This window comes from Pteropus medius, unplaced genomic scaffold (assembly GCF_902729225.1).
Source record: "Pteropus medius unplaced genomic scaffold, Ma_sr-lr_union100, whole genome shotgun sequence".
In the NCBI taxonomy this organism is placed as follows: Eukaryota; Metazoa; Chordata; class Mammalia; order Chiroptera; family Pteropodidae; genus Pteropus; species Pteropus medius.
Window position 1 is genome coordinate 6,604,909 of NW_024352784.1, and position 21,535 is coordinate 6,626,443.

At 54.2% G+C, this 21,535-nt stretch overlaps 1 protein-coding gene across 1 annotated transcript in view; it reads left to right on the forward strand.

Moving 5' to 3' along the window:
- The window catches only part of MYO7A (myosin VIIA), an 87,321-nt gene that overhangs the window by 18,558 nt on the left and 47,228 nt on the right, over positions 1 to 21,535 (forward strand). The window contains exons 3-17 of the mRNA XM_039848328.1: positions 769 to 882; positions 5,925 to 6,077; positions 14,187 to 14,371; positions 14,872 to 14,993; positions 15,072 to 15,214; positions 15,496 to 15,609; positions 16,767 to 16,920; positions 17,097 to 17,173; positions 17,801 to 17,920; positions 18,681 to 18,910; positions 19,002 to 19,009; positions 19,090 to 19,118; positions 19,472 to 19,611; positions 19,830 to 20,037; positions 20,582 to 20,717. Coding sequence (XP_039704262.1) covers positions 769 to 882; positions 5,925 to 6,077; positions 14,187 to 14,371; positions 14,872 to 14,993; positions 15,072 to 15,214; positions 15,496 to 15,609; positions 16,767 to 16,920; positions 17,097 to 17,173; positions 17,801 to 17,920; positions 18,681 to 18,910; positions 19,002 to 19,009; positions 19,090 to 19,118; positions 19,472 to 19,611; positions 19,830 to 20,037; positions 20,582 to 20,717 — 1,933 coding nt within the window. The remainder of the gene's footprint in view (positions 1 to 768; positions 883 to 5,924; positions 6,078 to 14,186; positions 14,372 to 14,871; positions 14,994 to 15,071; positions 15,215 to 15,495; positions 15,610 to 16,766; positions 16,921 to 17,096; positions 17,174 to 17,800; positions 17,921 to 18,680; positions 18,911 to 19,001; positions 19,010 to 19,089; positions 19,119 to 19,471; positions 19,612 to 19,829; positions 20,038 to 20,581; positions 20,718 to 21,535) is intronic.

Consider the following 21,535-nt stretch of genomic DNA (forward strand, 5'->3'; position numbering starts at 1 on the left):
AATCAGTGCCTTGTACTTAGTAGGTGCTCAAGGTATGTTTGTGGAATGCATCATTGCTGAAAGTGGTTGTTCTAAGTCCATTTCTCTGACTTTGAGTTTTAGATTTGGCTTCCATGAGCTCTTACTGAGCATGTAGTAAGAGCCAGGCCCTGTGTCAGACATCGCAGGGGATGCAAATGTGACACCCTTCCCCTTCAAGGTCAGGGCTCTCCCCACAAGCCAGGAGGCAATGAGGCCAAACTTGTATCACAGGGCCCGGTACAGAGCGGTGTGACTGTGAGGAACCCTTGACTACGATTGTTAAGAGTCAATCTTAGAGGTGATAGGGGCTGTTTGGGTGGTCTGGGCAGGGGGCTCTTTAGGACGGAGGGAAAGTAGTGTGGATGTCTCAGTGTTTCTGCCTAAACTTCGATGAATCCGCTGTACATGTGTGGCATGTGGAGCTGTGGGGAGAGCTGGGCTTTGGACAGGCCTGGGTTTGAAGCTGCCCAGCTGCGTGGTCTCAGTGATTCTCTCTGAGCCCCTGCTTACTTATCTGTAAAATGGGGACATTATGGCTACTATAAAAGAGAGGTAGGTGACATTGCATAAGTACCAGGCCAGGGCTTGGCACCAGATGCCTCCCAGCTAGTTTGAGTACTTTTCCTTCCTCTCCTGTGGTTGGCACAAGAGCCTCTGGTAGTGGTAGGGTCAGGGCACAGGACTGCCTAGAAGGGGTGCCGAGCCCTGTCCCTGCTCACCTGTCCTGGGACTCTCTCTCTCCCACAGGGGGACTATGTCTGGATGGACCTGAGGTCCGGGCAGGAGTTTGATGTGCCCATCGGGGCAGTGGTGAAGCTTTGCGACTCTGGGCAGATCCAGGTGGTGGACGATGAAGGCAATGTGAGTAGCCCCCTACCGCCCCCGCCCCCATGCCTTGGGGAGGACATAGGCTGGAAGGGGCCAGACAGTGACCTGTCTCAAGGGGGTAGAGGTGGTGCCTGTGCCCCCATTTCCACCTCTCACACTCCATCCTTCATGGAGCTTTCTCCAGTACCCCTGTGAGAGGGAGCCTCCACTTCTGCCCCAGTTTACATGTTCTAATTCCAAAAGCACTTCAGTCCACTCTGCTTAGTATTAGAGACCTGTGTCTGTGTGGTCACGTGTGTGTGTATGATGGGGCAGAGGGTGGCCCTGAGCTGGGAGCTCCAAAGGCACAGGGGTGCTTCAGGGTCAGACTAGATTCAAATCTCATCCTTCCCACTTATTAGCTGTGCAAGCTTCGCCAACCCTCTTTCCCTTCCAAGCTTCAGTTTCTTCTGTAAGATGGGGTTAATAGGAACTGTCTCACAGGGCATTGACCCACAAGTGAGATCCCACACAGAGAACACCTCCGTAAAGCAAGAGTTGATCTGAAAATGTTCTTAGTCTCGCTCCATTGGGTTAATGCACCATGTGAATTCATCGTCCACCCTGGTGCTGCCCCGGGAATCAGCCTAACAGATTAACCCTTTATTTCTTGTGACCCTGAACAAAAGGGACACAGGAAGTATGAGTTGGTAGGTAGTCAGAGTGGGGCCTTGGAGAGAAAGGAAAGGCCTAAAGTCAGGGTCCTGCTCTGGGGAAGGTGAGTGGTCTGGATGAGGATCTAGAGGGTAAGCCTGGGGCCTTCGAACACGTGTGCATGTGTATTGCATGTGTGTCCGTGGTATGGGGACACGTGGATGTGGTACAGAGAACATGGTTTAAGCTTAGCAGGGACTTGAGGGACCCAGGAAGATTCAGTTCCTTAGTGCTAGGGACACAGAGATGGGATTGAGTCCTCGTCTTAGCCTCCGGGATTCTTAGAGGAGGAAGAGGATGCAGCGACTTGGAGCATAAGGTTCTGCTGGAGGCAAAGACACCTACCTCAGGGTCTGCACAGTCTTTTGACCCAGTTCTGTCTTCGGGTCCTGACAGCATCTGTGAAAGCATGGAGGGCAGAAACTGTTACCCCGAGGGAAACTGGGGCGCGGAGAGGACCACACCAGGACTAGTCACACAGCTGCAAGTGTGGTGCTGGGATTAGGACCCGGGATCTGGCCTCGGTGCCTACGTTTCCCCTCCCAACACCTTCATGGCACCTTGGGGGCTCAGGTTCTGTTAACCACACTTCTGTCCCCTGCACTTTGGAGTGTCTGCAATGTCAGTTCCAGGTCGAGGACTCTCTAGAGAGCTACTGTGAGGTTGCAGCCACAGGAGGGGGGCTGGCAGCATAAACCAGCCCCCCCCGAACTTGCCTACAACCCCAACGTGGGGCCCAGGGACTCTGCCTGCAGGCTTGAGTTTCACCCGGGTCATGTTGCATGTCAGATGGTGTCCCCTAACTGTGTCACCAGATCCCAGAGGTCCCCTCCCACTGAGGCCCTAGGAGTGAGGGCTGCAGAGTGGGGAGGGCCATGACTGGCTGGCCTCGAGCAGGCTAGGGAGGCTGGGTTTGCCTCAGTGGAATGGGGACACTGGAGCTCCTGGCTTCCTTTTCCACAAGGCTTTCTCCTTCCCTCTCATGCCTTCCTCCCCTCTGCAGGCCATCTCCTTTATTCCTTTATCTTCCCGCAGACACCCTCAGCTTGAGGGCAGGAACCAGGCAAGTCACATCTGGTTCCCCAGAGTCTTCCCAGAGAATGTTCTCCATAAAGACTCGCTGAATGAATGAATGAAAGAAAGGTTATGGTTCTAGTCCTCACTCTGCCTTTCCCAAGCCGTTCCCATTGCCACATGCACCCCTCCTTCCCTTTCTCTACAGACCATGTGGTCCCCGTCTCTCCAAGTTCAATGCCAGTCCAGCTCTTTCTTCAAAGTGTCCCCAGTCCAGCTCTTTCTTCAAAGTGTCCCCAGTCCCTGGAATTGGCCATGTTCTCTCTCCCTTCCTCCCTCCTTCCTCCCCTCTCTCTCTCTGGCATCTCTTCAGGGCTAGGCCTCGGTTTCTGCCCTCGTTACACTTTGGTCCATGCTGTAGATGCCTGTGGACATTGACCCGAGGGGTGCTGACCTGAGCTGGGAGACCTGTCATGCAGGAAAGGGGTGGGGAGAGGCTCAGCTCTGCAATTTAACTGGGCGAGCCACTTTACCTCTTGAGTACGACTCCTCACTATGAAATGGGCCGGTAATTCTGTTGAGGAACAAATGAGAACGTTCATCTCCTTTGTAAAACCAGAAAGCATGAGAGTCATAATATCCAGCACTGGTTGAGCAATTACCAGGCACCAGTGCCTTTTAGACTTGGTAGGAATAAAACAAGGATTGGCCTTTATTTATCGATTAATTTACCCAACATCCCAAGAAGAAGGGACTGTTATTCTAATTCTCATTTCATAGCTGAGGTCGCGGAGGCTCAGGGAGGAAAAGTGACATGCACAGGGTTACAGAGTCATGCAGTGGCTGAGCCTCCTCTAAACTCTGTGCCAAGCTGTGTGTGGGGGGGATTATGTCACCAGAGTTGGGGTCAAATGAGGAAGGCAGATGGCCTGCCCGGAAGTCCTCTCCCTCTGGGCCATGTCAGGGCCTAGGACTGAAGAGGCACCAAGCAGAGGGAATTTTCCAACTGGATCAATTTTTATCAAGAAATAGGGTGCCCAGGAGAGAGGAATGTTCCACTTGGGACTGGAAAATCTAGGCAGGTTCTTTAATCTCACCACCTGGCCCATTCATGCCTTGGGGAGAGCTGTGTGAGGGTCTGACCCGGATTGAAATGCTCCTGGCCCAGCATTTCAATGCCATGAAATGCCATGAAATGCAGGGAAACTGGAGCTGTGGGCAGTGACTGGCCCTGTCCCTGATCCCCCTGGATATGCCATGAAATGCAGGGAAACTGGAGCTGTGGGCAGTGACTGGCCCTGTCCCTGATCCCCCTGAGGGCCACCGTCTTACTCGGATCCCAGTGAGGGGATTGGAACAGGGAACCTGAAGCCCTTCTCCCCATGATTAGGACTTCTGCTTCTAATTCGGACCTGGTTCACAGTAGTTACTAGCTGGCCATAAGTCCCATTGGAGATTCCCTGCCACGTCATTTGTGCCCTGTCCCTGTTTGAGGCACTGTGGAAGGGGTATAGCAGACATGGAATCTGGCCTCTAGGAGCTCCCAGCCTAGGAGCAAGTCGGAAGGTCACGGACAGAACTGCACCCAGACAATGGCAACCCAGGGTGACCACTGCCTTGCAATGGGAGACCCAGGCAACGCGGGGACCCAGAGTAGGCCCCCAGCCCGGCCTGCAGCAGAGGTGGGGGGATGACACAAGTAGAACATGCGAGAATGGTTAGTGTTGTCACAGAAGGCTTCACAACTGGGGAATATCTGAGCTGAGCCTCAAAGGCTGGGTGGAAAGAAGGTAGAGAGAACAGTCTGAGCAGGGTCGGCGAGGTGTTTGGGGAAGTGGAGACCAACCTTCTGTTGTTGGAAGTACAGGGGTAACTGGATCAAAAGCCAGCAGTCCCTGCATCCAGTTCATGCTGGTCCTTGTATTTCAGGCTGAAGAGTTGGGGGCCGGGGAAGCACTCAAAGCCCCAGGGTGGTGGGATCATACAGGTGCTTGAGGAACCTCACAGGAGATGAGGAATTGGGGTGGGGATGCGACAGCTAGGGGCAGGGCCAGGTGAGAGATGATGGTCTGCATCAGGGTAAGGGCTCGAGGTTGGTGAGGAGGACACTGTTCATGCAGCAGCTCTTTAGAGGGAAGGAATATGTTAACCAGCTGGATTGGGTGTGGGATGGGATGGGGGCTAATGCCCAGGTTCCTGCTAGTGTCTAGCTGTTGGGGTTGGTTATCCCAGAGGGGACTCAGAGGAGGAGCACGTGTGAGTCTGAGGGCTTGAGCCGAAAGGTGGCGGAGGGGTCCTCTTTAACTTCCTCCCCAAAACTCAGGTTCCTGTCTGGTCTTGAGGCTCCCAGCGTTTTGGCATTTGGGAAGAGGGAGGAGGCCCACAGGGCTATGGGAGCTTAACCCTGCCTGCGGCCACACCTCAGTACAGATCGACTCTCGCTTCCCTGAGCGGCTGGGATGGTGAGGAGAATATGTTGGAGACCCGCTGGAGGACGGGAGCTTCCAGAGCCAGGAGGAAACCAGGGCTGCGCAGCTGGCTGTAAGAGTCAACGCTGTCAGCTGGGTGCTCCACCATCTGCCACCCCCTGGCAGCAGGAAATATTGCAGGGGAGCGTAAGGGGAGCCAGAGGGCTACCTCTGTCCTAGTTTCCCTTCAGCTCACGAGCACTGAAAAGTCACCCCTGCTGCACATACATCAACAAGCCCTGTGAAATATGTCCCGAATGCGTCCACTCTCCCCTGCTCCTGCCCTGCCTTCACGAGCCTCAGAGCCTTTGCTTCGCTGTTCCCTGGACTTGGCGTTCCCTCTCCCAGGGAACTCCTCATCGTACAGGGGTCTCTTTCTCATCGTTCAGGTCTCAGCTTAAACATTATCTCCTCAAAGGTGGCCCCTGACCACCCTGTTTAAAGTAGTTCCCCCGATGATTCTCCATCCCATTTGCCTGTTGCCTTATTCTTGGCGTTATTTGAAATTACTTTCTGCACATTTGTTACCAGAGCCCAGATTTGAAGTCAAGTCTAACTCCAGTTATTACACTTTCTACTCCATACTGCAAGGTGACTGGGGACTCTATCCTCTCAATGACAACTGTAAGGTGGGGCCAAAGTCCCTGGCCTGCCCACCTCTTAGGTCTGCAGAGAGAATCCCCTGAGGAGAGAAGGAATGGTCCATGGGGGTTGGGGCTGGGCAGCACCGTAGATACAAACCTGTTATAACTGATGGCATTTGGCTACAGAACAGGACAAGACCCTTACTGGGGCCTCACAGACTGGAGGTTCCCTTCTTTCCTGAGCCCCTTCCCCAGCAGTGTGCATTTCTCGGCTCCAGGAGAGCAACCTGACATTAGCCACTGTACCTTCCTGCAGGAACACTGGATCTCCCCGCAGAATGCCACGCACATCAAGCCCATGCACCCCACGTCGGTCCACGGTGTGGAGGACATGATCCGCCTGGGGGACCTCAACGAAGCCGGCATCCTGCGCAACCTGCTCATCCGCTACCGGGACCACCTCATCTACGTGAGTGCCTCCCTGCCCTGCCTGCCCACAGCTCCGCCTGCGCTGCCCAGGGGCCCAGCCTCCTGAGACCGCCAGGTCTGCTGCTGGCCACTAGGGGACAGGGACTCATCTGCCTATCATATTCCTCCGTCTGGCTCATCCTCACTTTTGGGCCGTGGCCTGTGTCGTCTGTGGTTGGGGAAGGAGGCCGTTTGTACCACCACAGGTTCATGTGCCTCCTTAGGCCTTGAAACACTGGGAGGCCAGAGCAGGGTCAGTGAGGGGCTCAGTGCTTTGTCCAGAGATGGGAAGTGCTGCCCTCTCTGGGTTTGCTGTGGGGCTGAGGCCTGCCATTGTGTCCTCAAGGTCAAGAAAGGATGAGTTGGGAGTCTGTATCCTCAGGAAGGGGATGAAGAAGGGAACATGCTCCTTGATCCCCCAAAACCTTGATATTACAACCAGTTATATACACACTCCACGCTTCTCCACACTGAAACTCAGGAGGACAAATACAGTCTCACTGAGCCAGGACCGAGCTGATCCTGAGGTGGGCTCAGGGACCATCAGAGCAGGAAGGGCCCCCAGAGATCATTTAGTCTAGAGGTTCTCACACATTGGGTTTCAAGAACCCTTTATGTTCTTAAAAATTATTGAGGACCCCAAGGAGCATTTATGTGGGTTATGTATTGATATTTACCATATCGTAAATTAAAACTGAGAAGCTTTAAAAACCACATTAATTCACTTAAAAATAACCAAAAAATCCATTACAAGATAACATATTTTTTGTGAAAAAGGACTATATTTGCCAAAAAAAAAAAAAAATTAGTGAGAAGAGTGACAATACAATATTATCAAATATTTTAAATGTCTGGCTTAATAGAAGACAACTGGATTCTCACATCTGCTTTGCATCTAGTCCAATGTGATGTCGTTTTGGTTGACTGTATAAAGAAAATTTGGCCTCACTGATTACGTGGGTGGAAAAGACTTGGCAGACTTCCTAAAAGGGTCTTGGGGACCCTCAAGGGTCTTTGGACTACACTCAGAATTGCTGATCTAGCCCAACAGTCCCATTTTACAGACGGGAAAACTGAGGCCCTACAAGGTTTAGCCTGGCCCATAGCTGTGTGCTGGGGTCACTGCACCTCTCTGTCCCAGCCCCTTCCTCAAGCAGCTCAGGGGCCAAGGAAATTGTGGATGTGCAACAGCAAGGGAATCCCTGAGGCAGATCCCCAGGCCCGGGGAAGGCTGGCGTGCTAGCTGGGGGGTGGTGGGGTGGGTGGTAAGTGCCTGAGAGAAGTGCAGTGAAGGCTCCTAGGGATCTGTAGGGGTGAGGTGTCACTCTCAGCTCTGGGAGAGTGGTGGGGCTCCTGGAGGTGAGTGAGGTTGGCTGGTAGAGGCGGCATCCAGGAAGGGGCACCACATGAATAGAAGGCCGGAGGCAGGACCATGCCAGGAGAGTGAGCAGCACAGTCACTCAGGTTGCCGAGAGTGGGAAGGGGAGCAGGGGAGACAGGGCTGGAAGAGTCTGAGGGAGCTGGGGAGCGGGGGTGGAGAGGGGGCTGTTCCCGAGGAATCATGGCAAGGAGCGCTCAGGGACAGGGATGCGTCCCGGGGAAGATCTGGCATTGTGATCCCTCAGCTGCCGGCCGGGCAGGCCCTCCACTTCCCTCTCCACTCTGGGGCCTTCTGTGACGTCCGGCTCCCAAGGAGAGGCCCTCGGTGTCGGTCCACTGCATAGGCACAGCAAGTGGCTTTCACAGGGAACTCTTTGCACTGACAAAGCCCTTCTCTCCCCTTCCTTCACCCAGAGTAGGACGGGGTACTAAAGACACCTCCAGGCATGAGCAGTGTCACCCAGCTGTGGGGTGTGGCTAGAACTCAAGCCCAGGCTGGAGATACCCATGAGGACCCACTGGTGTCTGCACCCCAGTTCTCAGCAGTACCCTCTTTGCCCCTCTCCCTGGACACTGGGGTCGGGAGGGGATCCCTGGGCTCTCCTTGGCCATCAGCCCCGGCCAGGGTAGAGTCTGACACTTGGATCTGGAGGTAAACAGGGAGCCTCCCACCTGCTTGCCAGGGAGGCCATTGCTAGAGCTGACGTCCTCACTCATATTCCTGTCAGGAGGAGGCTGGGAGCCCCTTCACCGGGAAGAGCTGGGGGGTGGGCGTTGTCTCCATCAGGGACCCCGTAGTCCATGTCTAAGAATAACGCAGAGGCATGTACTTGTTATTTTACACATAGTTTTGTGATTTTGCAGGCAAACTCATTCCTCACGTGGGAGGTGGTCAGTTAGTGGGCTGAATCAAGGAACAAAGGCAAAAAACAGGATTTATAGAGTGAAGGGAGTAAAAAACTTCAGACAGTTTGGAATCAGTGAATCTTGTTTGTGAAAAATTGAGGGGTAGACTGATTAGCAGGCAGCTAGCAGAGAAATCAGCCTGGACATTGTGTCCTTGAATAGGCTGACTAGGGGGTCAAAGAAAAGAATTCCAGAGGTTTATAGATTCTCCAGAAAACCCTGAGATCTGCACCTGTAGAAGTACATCATTTGCCTCATTAGAAGTGTCGCTTGTAGCCTTTCCGACCACTTTTCTGGGTAAGGGAGAGGAGGTGGGGAGGAGACATGGGATGGAGCTGAGAGGAGGTATGTCAGCTGCCTTCTTATTCAGAGGTTTTCTTATTCAGAAAACCAAGCCATGGCACCTAGAAGTTCCCCAGCTCTGATAATCCATGGGCCTAAGATTCTGGGTGTCTGTTGGCCTGGGGAGTCATGCTCAAGAATTGGAGGGTTCATGGAGGTGTTCTGGACTTGCTGACTCCATGATTCTGTGACTGGGCAGAGGAGGTAAGATTAGAGCAGGGCTTTGAAGAAGCAACAGGGCCATCGTCCCACCCAGAAATCGTACCTGTCCCTAACCATGACACGCTTGGTCACTTCATGGCTCGAGTTACCCGGGCACAGACCCACACACCCAGGAATTCCTCAGATTACCATGCTGCTCACAGCTACGAGCCAGGCGGACACTCTGTTCCTGACTGTCTGCCCTGTGGTCGCCTGCTCCAGCTGGCCTGCCCCCAGGAGCCTGACAGCACTCCAGGGCCGCAAATCATCCTCAGGCACCTCACATGGGAGAGGGACCTCAGAGGACACCTAGCAACCTCTCATCGGGTGGTCCCAGAGGCCAGGGGCTGTCCCTGGGTCCTACAGGGAACAAATGGCAGTGCTGACAGGGACCCAGGACTCCTTGATGCTGTACAGAGGTTAGGCCCCTGGTCTGGGAAGCCTGGGTCTAGGAAGCATGTGGCTTTTGAGGAGTCCCTGCTACTATCTGGTCTCAGCCTTCCCTGTGGCACAATGGGAGACTTTGTGGGTGGGCATTTCTGTGACTTTGGGAGGGTGTATGTCCCAGGATGTGTGTCTTGGTCTCCATGGGCTGCTAAGGTAGAAGCCTAGGCAGATAGGCCTGGGGGCTTCCTGGAGGAGGTGGGGCTTGAGGTAAAATGGATTCCTGCCAGGTTTCCTGGTATGTATCTCTGGCCCCAGAGAGGCCCCTGATCTCCCCTTGAGTACATGGAGGCCCCTGGGGACCTTGTGAGCTATGTCCAGGACTTGGGAATAGTCTTTATCTCTCCCCCACCCCAACCCATGGCCCCACAGGGCAGGTTTATTACTGGAGACTTGAGCAAGAGGCCTGTGCTAGGCAGCCGGATATTAACCCTCTGCTGACTGTGACTCTTGGAGAGAGAGGGCCAGAAGGCTCAGGAAGTAATGCTGAGAGTCTGAGGGGATGGATGGGTGCTGGAGCCCAGAGAGGGCAGGTGCGCCTCAGTCTCATTGTCAGCAGTGGCCAAGCACCTCACTTCTTCTACCCCCCCACCCCAACTGCCAGCTCCACAGTCCTACAGGTGCAGTCCTGGGAGTTGGGGAAGTCCAGGTGCCAGGGCCCCTTGCTCATCCCCATCTCTGCTTATCCGATGTGTGAGCTTGAAGTCCCTCCCCTTCTTGGAGGCTCAGTTCTCTCATCTGAGAAGGGGGTGTGACCACACCTCACATTCGCCTTCAGAGGAGGTAAGGGGGAGATGGAGTGTCAGCTGCAAAAAGTCCCTGCCCTGACGGGGAGGGGAGGGGGGACGAGGGCGGGGTGGGGTGGGGGGTGGGATCGTCTTCCTAGCAGTTCCTGGTGTGTTCTTGCCCTCCTGTTGGGGAGGTTTCTCTCACTGAAGGAAGCAGCCTTGCTTTTATTATTTATTGTGAAATGGGTATATGTGTTACTAATTGGAAAGGTTTCCTTCTGCTACAGAGAACCACGGCTACTAATTTCTAATCTATCCTCCAAAAGGACGATTATATATATTTATCATGTATGATATATATGCATACAGTTGTCTCTTGGTATCGGTGGGAGATTGGTTCCAGGACCCCGTGGGGATACCAAAATCCTCGGATGCTCCCTTATATAAAATGGCATAGTATTTGCATATAATCTACACACGTTCTCCTGTATACTTTAAATTATCTCTACATTACTTGTAATACCCAATACAATGTAAACGATATGTAAAAAGTTGTCATACCATATTGTTTAGGGAAAATGACAAGGAAAAAAGGTCTACATGTTCAGTACAGATACAGCCTTGGTAGCCTAACTACATAGAACACATCAGCAACAATGTAACATTTTTCTCCAAATACTTTAGATTCCTGGTTGGTTGAATCTGTGGATGCAGAACCTACAGATACAGAAGGCCAACTGTATATGTACCTATATATATATGTGATATAAAATTATATGTATAGACGATGAAAAAAATTTTCTTTTGTACAGAAGTGGTAGCATTGCTCCCCAACACCGTTCTGTGCTTTTCCACTAGCCACATGCCCAGGCCACCCTTCCTGTCTGCATAGATAGGCTGCCTCCGTGTTGCTGACAGGCCTGTCCCCGCAGCTCCCTTCCTTGCTATTTCCTGTGGGCAGCAGTTAATTTCTTCTCCATCCATTAATGCAGTTACTCTTTCGGTCAAATCAGCAACAGTTTGCTGAGTGTCCTACGTGCTGTGCAGGGTGCCAACCCTGGGTATAGAGGAGAGCAATGCTGGGGGCACAGACCTTGAACCAGAATTATGGAGGAGTCGGGTGGGCCAAGCACAGGGACCATGTGAGATGTGATGGATTACATTGGAGTGTGCCCAGCTTCCTGCAAGGGTGATCATCTCAGTTTGGACTCTAAGGATGAGCAGGAATTAGCAGGATGACGGGGCAGAGGATGGAGTGTGGGGCTTTTAACTGGAGGTTTAATATAGAGAAGGCTCTGGCTGTGTGGGATGTTGCTGGTGAGGGCTGGGGCTCAGGGGTCCTGTGGGCAGGGAAAGGATATGGACTTTACCCTGAGGCCATGGGAAGTGCTTGAGGGTTTTCAGCAGAGGAATGACGTGATCAGATATTTTATAAGTTGACCCTGGCTCCCAATGGAGGATAGATTGTAGGGGACAGTATGGAAGTGGGAAGCCTGTGAGGAGGTTCCTGCAGTGGTCTGCTGAGAGCCAGTGGTGGCCGTGGCCAGAGGGGTGGCTGCGCTGATGGAGACAGGTGGGCTGGGACGAAGGAGAGGGAGGCGTCGAGGGGCCTCCCAGGTCCCACCCTGGGTGAAGCATGGTGGTGGTACTGTTGGTAGTACTGCTGGGAGGCTGAAGGCCAGGACGAGTTCCAGTCTGGACAGGCAGGTGGACATCAAGTGGGGATATCCAGGAGGCAGGGAGGGGCTGAGGGGCCTGGTACTCTGGAGAGATCCCTGGGCTGTGGACAGAGTGGAGAGGGCCGTGGAAGATGTGAGTGGGAGAAGAGGGTCCAGGCCCAGTCCTAGGAAGTCTTCCTTCCATGTTCTAGGGCATCCTCGGCCCTCTCAGGCATGGCCCCGCCACACACTTGGTGGCCGAGCCTGCTCTCAGGGCCACCTCTGTCTGGTCCTGACCACCCCCCTCCCTTCCTTGACTGGTTCTTTGGGTCTGAAATAGTGTCTCCACCTTCAGCTTCTGCAGCTGCTATTCATCCCTTCATAGCTGCCAGGGTGACCTTCCTCCAGCAGACCTCCCAAATGTCACGCCCTTTCACGCCTCTGTGCTTGATTCCCACTGAGAGCCCTCCGCTTCCCCTCTCCCTCCACCTCGCCCTTTCATTAGTCCCAGGGGCTTCATCTGGCTCCCGCAGCCCCAGGCTTTCCCTCCCTGGCCCTGAGGGAGGAGGGGCTGCTGTCAGCCTCCTTGCTTGTCTCACCGAAGGATTCTAGAATGGCCACGTGGAGCCAGCTTCATGCCACGTGGTGACCATGGCCAAGCGATTGAGTGTCACGTTATTAAGAAGAAAAGAAATTAGCACTTAGGGACAGCCAGTCTATACCAGGTACCTGTCAAAGATTAGGCGCTTGGTCTTTCCAACAGCTTGGGAGGTGGATGTGAACCATCCCCTTTTACAGATGATCAAACTGAGGCTCAGAGAAGTGAAGTCATCTGGCAAAGGGATGTTCCTTGTGGTCACTCCCCAAGCCCAGATCAGAGTCTAGCTGGTTCCCACAGCTGGGCCGGGCTGAGCTGTAGGGGATGGTGGCAGAGGCGTTCTAAGGCCGGAGGTCAGCAGGTTCCGCTCTGAGAGGTTACCTCAGCCCTGGGGTGTGTGGAGGGTTGTTGGTGGAGAAAGCCCTTATTTCCCTGTTCCCCAATGACCACTTTCCTTTTCTCCTGCTCCCCACTTTCCAACCTCAGACCAGCTGTGGTAGGCAGGCGAGCGTGGCATAGAGTCAGCCGCAGCTCTCCATTTGTGCTTGGCCTGGCCGCTGCCCTCCAGCCCCCACCTCCCCACCTCCCCCCACCCCACCCCACCCCTCTTTCTTCCTGCTTGGACTCTTGCATAGGGTCAGTCAGCATAGTGAGCCTCAGCTGCTTCTGGCTTGGGCTGCTTGAAGGAAGGTCCTGGGTTGGAGCCCAGAGAAGGGTGGTGTCTGGCCAGGTCTCCTGGCCCAGGGTGGGCAGAACCAGGACCGGAGCCTGGGTATTGGGCCCCTAGTCCAGGGCTGCTTTGCACAGCTACACCGGGCCCTAGGGTGGGCGTTTTTCCTGGCGTGTGGTTCCAGGCAGCCGTGCCTTCCCTGCATGGCCACCTCAGGCTGCGGCATGGCTGTGGCTCTGGTGGGAGGCACTGTACTCTGGGTGGTAGGGGATGGGTAGGCTGTCACCTCCCCTGTGGGGTCACATCTTTCTTCAGCCTCTCCAGGCCCAGATGTCAATACATCCATTATCAATTACTGGCTGGGCCTGACCTTTTCAAGTTGGGGTAGGGAGGGATGGGAGGAGAGAGAAGTAACTCCTAAGTGCTTCACTGTGCCCTGGTGGCAGGAGGGCCAGGCCTTGTTGACCCCTGTTTGTCAGAGCCTGGACCCACAGTGGAAAATTTTGCACACAAGTGACCATTCTGTGCACTAAGAGAAGAGCCCGTGGAGAGGAGCCCCCATAAGGCTTTCTGAGTTGCATCTTGCCCCTGAGCCTACACTGCCCAAGATGGCTGGAGGCACCCTGTCCCCAGAGCACAGGGGCAGTGCTGCAGAGAACAGGGCTCACCCAGCCCCCAAATCACATACTCCAGCCCCTTCAGCTCTTTATGGCTTGGTTCTATTCTCCCATCACAAACCCAGCCTCTGCTCTGGAAAGGTCCAGTTTATGAATTTTGCTCCAAAAGTTTGGGCTGCAGGGCTTGGAAGCAAAGATGAGAGTTAGTATTTGAGGAGTACCTACAGTGTGCTATGAATTTCAGTCTTCTTTAATCTTCATAAACAGTTACTTTATGCCCATTTTATAAATAAAGATGAGGAAATCAAGTCTTAGAGACCCTCCCTCCCTCTCCACTTCCTCCTTCCCTTCATCAAATGTCTCTGAGCACCCACTCTGACCCAATGCTAATCTGAAGGCCCTGCCCCAGCTAATAGGGAGGCAGGGTTCTGATCCATGAACCATGTTACTCCAAAGCCAGTGCTCTCCCTTCCAGAGGGATGGAACAAGGCAGAGCCTGAGATCTTTCTAGAGTCAGAGCCTCCCACATGGGAAGAGGTGAGCTCTCTGTTCCCTGTTGCCCACAGACATACACGGGCTCCATCCTGGTGGCTGTGAACCCCTACCAGCTGCTCTCCATCTACTCACCAGAGCACATTCGCCAGTATACCAACAAGAAGATTGGGGAGATGCCCCCCCACATCTTCGCCATTGCTGACAATTGCTACTTCAACATGAAACGCAACAGCCGTGACCAGTGCTGCATCATCAGGTGAGCGGCTCAGCACCAGTATGGCATACCAGGCTTAGCCCCTAGAGCTCCAGCTCTTTGCTCTTGCTGATGTCTTATAATGTAGAGAATCATCTCCTCTTTCCCAGGCCTTATATCTCTATTAATGTGACCAAAGCTTATATTAGCTTTTGAGGCCAACTTTATTTACTGCTGGCTCCTTGAAATCTCAGGCTCCTGTTCTCTCTTGAGCAGAGGATAAAAGAACAAAGCATTGATCAAACATCTAATATGTGCCATGCTCTATGGCAAGTATGGATACAGGACTGCGCATGCCTGAATGAAGGGGTAGGAAAGTAACCTTCAGCTGTGGCCGAGCACTGAGTTTCTTTAGCCTTCCCCCAGCCCTGGAAGGTCTATATTGTCAGCCCATTTTACAGATGGGAGAGGGTGGGTGAAGGAAGCAGCTTGGGCTGAAGCCCTGTGGGGAGCGGGGCAATGCAGACTGATAGGCCCTGCCTCTCTCTGGGTCTCCTCTGCAGTGGGGAGTCTGGAGCAGGGAAGACAGAGAGCACGAAGCTGATCCTGCAGTTCCTAGCGGCCATCAGTGGGCAGCACTCATGGATAGAACAGCAGGTGCTGGAGGCCACCCCCATCCTGGAAGGTAGGGCAAGGGTTCTCAGGGCAGGTGGGAGGCTGGGTGGGGGCTGACCTCGCCCATGACCTGCTACCCACCCTGAAGCATTCGGGAACGCCAAGACCATCCGGAATGACAACTCGAGCCGCTTTGGGAAGTACATCGACATCCACTTCAACAAGCGAGGTGCCATTGAGGGCGCCAAGATCGAGCAATACCTGCTGGAGAAGTCACGCGTCTGTCGCCAGGTGGGCCCAAGCCTGGGGGCAGAGCTGTCCCTGCCCAGGACCCCCAGCCCCAGGGCTGTGTGTGATACACATTGTCTGCACCGCCTCCGCTGTCCCTAGGCTGCTGCCTGCCTGCCTGCCTGTGCCTGAAGCCCCACAGTGAAAACACCACGGGGCTTTTTCACGAAAACCAGTTGTTAAAATAGCAAACTGTGTTTCCAGTCTTCTTGATTGTCTCATTGCTCATGGCTTCCTCTTGCCTTCTTGACTAGTCTCCCAACATCTTGTGTCCATTTGTTTAGGCCCCTGATGAAAGGAACTACCACGTGTTCTACTGCATGCTGGAGGGTATGAGCGAGGACCAGAAGAAGAAGCTGGGCCTGGGCCAGGCCACAGACTATAACTACTTGGCCATGGTGAGGCCCAGGTGGGGCCCTCATGGAGGGGGACACCCATTGCAGTGAGGTCAGGAGCAGCCCACCCAGCCCCTCCTCAGCTCTAGGCTTGGTGGGTGGGAACTTCCACAAGGGCTTTCTCCTGTCCCCTGACCTGCCCAGCTCACCCTGGGTTTGCATATACCCTAAGGCCTGTTCCCTACTTGGGCACGCATCCACCTGCACACACGTCTAGACATATTCTCACCACAGACACATTCCTTAACGTGTGTAGATGTCCCAGACCCAGGGACACAGACATGCACATGCCTACGTGTACACGTACATAGACCTGCCTGCACACGTATGCTGCGTTGGTTCAGTCATTGAGGACACGAAGGCTGAGACCTCTGCCAGGATCCCAGCATTGCAGGGTGCAGGCTGCTGTGGCCTCAGCCTCAAGGGCTTGCTGGTTGCAGGACTCAGGTGCTGCCGCCTCTGCTGCTGTCAGGCCACTAAGGAAAAGTGAGCCTTGGGGCCATTGCTGCCACCCAATACCAGGTCAGGGGCCATGTAGACAGCAGGCTGGCTTGGGGGCACCAGCTTCCTTAGCCCCGGGGAGAGACTATAACTGGTTGCGTGGAGCTGGACACAAGTGTGGGCTATGGTATCTGAGGGATGTGGGACAACAAAGGGATGTGTGTGTGTGTGTGTGTGCGCGCGCGCACGCGTGCGCGTGCGGTAGGTATGACAGGCCTTCCTGGACACTTCCTGTAGTTGGCTGGCACACTTTCACACACACATGTGCATGTACACAGGTCTCATACAGACACATAATAGGGCAGACTGTCCATGCTCCACTTATCTGCAGCTACTCTTCCCCCTTCCACCCTAGGCTACACCTGGTGAGAGGTTCAAATCCCTGAGGGTGACTGTCCGTGGGGGGAGGGGAGCATGGTGAGGCCTTGGTGTTGTGACTACCAGGCAGGGTGACAGCCCAGGCCTGACATCAGTGACTCCGCTCCCCTCATTCATGAGAAGAAAAGAGATCCAGAGTCACCAGATGTGGGAAACGTGCTCTTGAGAAGCCCAGGCAGGAGCTTTCTAGACTTTCCAGAGGCCCACGCAGTGCCTCTCTGGGGGTACCCATAGCCTCCCTGATGCCCTCCTGTACCCGCTCTCCCTCACCTGCCGACCAGGGTAACTGCATAACGTGTGAGGGCCGGGAGGACAGCCAAGAGTACGCCAACATCCGCTCTGCCATGAAGGTGCTCATGTTCACCGACACTGAGAACTGGGAGATTTCGAAGCTCTTGGCCTCCATCCTGCACCTGGGCAACCTGCAGTATGAGGGTGAGGGGCCTGAACGGTACATGCCCTCTCAGCCCTGCACTGAATCCAAGGGCTGCACGACACCTAGCTGTCCAGTGGGTATTGGTGGCTCAGTGTGGTGCCTGGCCCTCCTCGACGACTTCCTTGCCCCCATGCCCACCCTCTCTTGCCTGACACTGTGCTCTCTTGCCTGACAGCCCGTACATTCGAAAACCTGGATGCCTGCGAGGTCCTCTTCTCCCCGTCCTTGGCCACAGCTGCGTCCCTGCTCGAGGTCAGTGCCTGGCCTTCTGTCTCCACAGTGGCTTCTATTTCTCTCAAAGGGACAGTTTTGATTCCAGGCTCAGGGGACTGGGCAGGCGGGGACCACGGAGCTCAGTCCTGAGCTTGGAGAGTCCTAGAAGTTCAGCATTGAGAACCAAGTGACCGCAGGCTCTGTGCTGGGAGCGGGTCCCAGAGGAGGAGAAGAGCCCAGAGCCCAGGAGCACCGCCCACTGCTGACCTTAGTTAGCCCAGCTGCCCCTGGGGAGGGTGGGAGTGGGGAGACCCCTGGGCCTGGGGCTCCGAGTGAGTCAGTCTATGTGTCTTTTAGTAAACACTAGGCTCTGCCCTGGGTTGGAAAACTGGGATGAATAAAGCCAGAGTCAGAGCTGGTCCTGGAAGGGACAGGTAACATGCTAGGGGAGCAGGAAGGGCCTGTCAAGGAGAGAGAATTCCTTCCCATGTGGGTGGGATTTATTTGATGGCTGGGGAGGATTTGGCTGTGGGGCCATGGGGAAGAGCGTTCTTAGTGGAGGGAACAGTCTGAGAGAGGCCTGGTTAGAAAGTAGGGGGGTTCCGGGTGTGGTGGAGAGGACTGGCTGGCACCGGCTGCGTCAGTGCCTGGATGTTGCCCCACAAGGTGAACCCCCCGGATCTGATGAACTGCCTGACCAGCCGCACTCTCATCACCCGTGGGGAGACGGTGTCCACCCCACTCAGCAGGGAGCAAGCGCTGGATGTGCGAGACGCCTTTGTCAAGGTAGGCCATCTGTGGGGTGGCTGCCGGGGTCTCCCCATCCTCGCGGAGTTTGGGGTGTCGATGCGCAGGTGCCGAGGAGTCCACACTGCTGGCAGAAGACCTTGCCCCTGGCCTGCCCTTGGATCTATCTTACTCTGAGCCCCATTCGTCCCATAGAGGCTGGGCATGATGCCCTCCAGGGGCCCTGCCAGCTCTGGTCCCCTCAGGTCCTCCACCCTGGCCTGCTTTGATCCCCAGCCCCTTGGGCCTCATGCTGCGTCGTATTCTTTGGGTACTTGGTCTGCTATGCTGTTCTCAGCCCAGGGGACATTCTTTCTGGTCTTTTCAAAAAAGACACTGAAGAGGTACTGGGTCGGGCGGGGAGGGCGCCAAGTCCTGCCCGTTTCCACAGTCACATGTTTGCTGTCCATTGAGCCCCTTCCTGCCCCAGGCCCTGTGCTGGGCTCTGGGACCCTCAAGATATTCAGAACCGATGGGGAGACAGAGATAGGTGGAGAGATGGGAGCCCAAAGGAGGGCTCCTTTCCAAACTACCAGGTTGGGGAAGGTTTCTTGGCAGATATTTGAAAAGTAAGCAGGAATTGTTCAAGCAGAAAAGGGTGCTCCAGGCAGAGGGAACAGCTTGAGTTAAGGCTTGGGGGTTTCAGACAGCATGCTGTTCCACAGAAGGGGCAAGGCCGCAAAGGGCCCAGGAGCCTGGCCTGTCTCCCTGGGAGGGTGCAGCTGGGCCCAGTGGCTGACGAGCCTGCCCCGCCTCTCAGGGGATCTATGGGCGGCTCTTTGTCTGGATTGTGGACAAGATCAATGCTGCGATTTACAAGCCCCCCTCCCAGGAAGTGAAGAACTCTCGCCGCTCCATCGGCCTCCTGGACATCTTCGGGTTTGAGAACTTTGCCGTCAACAGGTACCACATGGGGCTCTGCCCCGTGGGAATTTTCTTCCACAGCATGGGTGTAAGAAATGTCACATCTCCCTCTTTAAACTACATTTAGTTGGCACCAAACACACTCTGCCAGGCTGTTAGAAAATTTGACTCCAGTCTTCCTTGTGGGCCTTCTCCCCTTCCTTCCTATTTCGTCCAGTCCCCAGGGTCAGCTGAGGCCAGCTGGGGGCGGTGGGAGGCTGTTATACCATCACGGACATTCCAGGCTCCACTTCTGATCTGTCCAGTGTCCAAGCTGCAAGGTGCCTTGAAGCAGGTGAGGCCAGGTGTGAACTGAGCTTGAGATAGGGGTCTTGGCCATGCTTGGTGTCCCGCACTCTTTGGGGCCATGTGAGGAGTAGACGAGACAGATGGAGCAGACCCAGGTGGATCCTGGGGCGGGAGGCAGCTGGCCCTGCTCCATTTCCTAGCGGCAGGACCCCTGGCAAAATAATTGAAATTATTTTGAATATACAGAATGTCACCTGGGAGAGCATTGAGTCGGTGGCTCAAAGACATCAGCCATCAAGGCTCTGATTCCAGCTGTTGTCCTCCACCTTCCCAGGTTCTGCTGACACTTAGATCTCTCTTTATGTCCACCTCCCAGCCTCTTGGCTCTTCCCTTCCCAGGTGCTCCACCAGGGGGCTGGGGCCCACCTGCCAGCATTCCCCACAGGGCCTTGTCACGCAGGGGAAAAGGGTCCTGAACTGGGCGTCCTGAGCCCAAGCCCTAGCCTTAAATCTCCCTCTGGCTCACTGACTGACCTTGGGTAAGTGCTTTGCCCTCTCTGGTCCTCTTCTGCACATTGGGGGAGTTGCGCCTGACAATCCCACCCCGCCTCAGAGCTTAAAGAGTCCACTATGGGAACAATTGCCCAAGGACACACTGCACATGCAGGCAGAGCTGGACCCCTGAGTGGTGGAGCAAGGCCTGAGCGACACCCCACTTGTCCCATGTCCCCTGCCCCCCAACCCTACCCCCCTCAAGAAAGCAGCTCTGCATCAACTTCGCCAACGAGCACCTGCAGCAGTTCTTCGTGCGGCACGTGTTCAAGCTGGAGCAGGAGGAGTATGACCTGGAGACCATCGACTGGCTGCACATCGAGTTCACCGACAACCAGGATGCCCTGGACATGATCGCCAACAAGCCCATGAACATCATCTCCCTCATCGATGAGGAGAGCAAGTTCCCCAAGGTGGGCCTGCGGCGGGGAGGGATCTTCCACTGCTGCCCACTGGCCGGAGACACACAACTCCCCTCTACACGGAGCCTCAGCTTTCCTCATCTGCAAAATGGGACTGACACCTGCCTCTCAGGGTGGCTCTGGGGCCAATTCAAGTGCACTCATCTGACATTTGAGAATCATCTACAGTCCACTGGGTCCTGGACCAAACAGTGAAGCTCTAAGCACGCAGCTGGCCCTGATTAGGCGCTCCAGACAAGGAATACGGCTTGCAGTGGGGGAGGGGCTCCTCCCGTGATTTTACTCACGGGAACAGATTTTCTAAACAGGAATGTGCTATCGAGGTTGTGTCGTTCCACTTCATCCACTTAACGGATGGGAAATGGAGGCCCAGAGAGCTCCTGTGTGGGGTATAGAGGGAAAGTAAGCTCTCGAGAAAGAAAGAAGAAGGGGTGCAAAGACACAGGGCAGGACAGGCAGTGGGGCCTGGCGGAGAGTGGGGAGAGTGCAGAATGGGGAGAGGGTGGGTTCGACAGCTACCCTGCTGTTTCCACAGGGCACGGACACCACCATGTTGCATAAGTTGAACTCCCAGCACAAGCTCAACTCGAACTACATTCCTCCCAAGAACAACCACGAGACCCAGTTTGGGATCAACCACTTTGCCGGCGTCGTCTACTATGAGAGCCAAGGTACAGGCGGGCTGGCCGGGGCGGCTGTCTCCTAGTGGGCCTTCCTGCCCTTCCCCTTCTCCAGCCCAGGACAAAGACACCAGGAACATGGAGAGAGAAGGGGCTGTAGGAAATATTGGGCTCAGTGCTCTCCTTTTTTTTAGAGAGATTTTTAAAAATTGTAATGAAATATATAGTATAAAATTTACAGTTTTAACAATTTTTAAGTCTACAATTCAGTGGCATTCGGTAAAATCACAATATAGTACAACTGTCATCATTACCTATTTCCAGAGCCTGTTCATCGCTCCAAATAAAAGCTCTGTACCCATTAAACAACAACAACTCACCATCCCCCACTCCCAGCCCTTGACCCTGTTGATTTCTAGTCTACTTTCTGTCTTTATGTATTTGACTATTTTAAGTACCTGGAATCATACAATATTTGTCCTTTTGTGTCCGAGTTATTTCACTTAGCACAAAGTCCTTGCGGTTCATTCATGTTGTAGCATGTGACAGGATTTCCTTCCTTTTCATGACTGATTAATATTCTATTATATATACATTTGTTGATGGACATTGGAGTTATCTCCACCTTTTTGCTGTTGTAAATAATGCTGCCATGAAAATGGGTATACGAGTATCTGTTTGAGTCTCTGCTTTCAATTCTTGTGTGTGAGCTTAATGCTCTTTTGCACATACGGGAAACAGAGGCTCAGAAAGGGGGTTAACTGTCCTTACACAATATTGTCTATTGGGTGCAAAGCCAAGCCTAGAACCAGCTCAGTTATTCATCAAGACTCTTTCAGTGATAAGACCAAGAATGAGCTGTGAAGGAG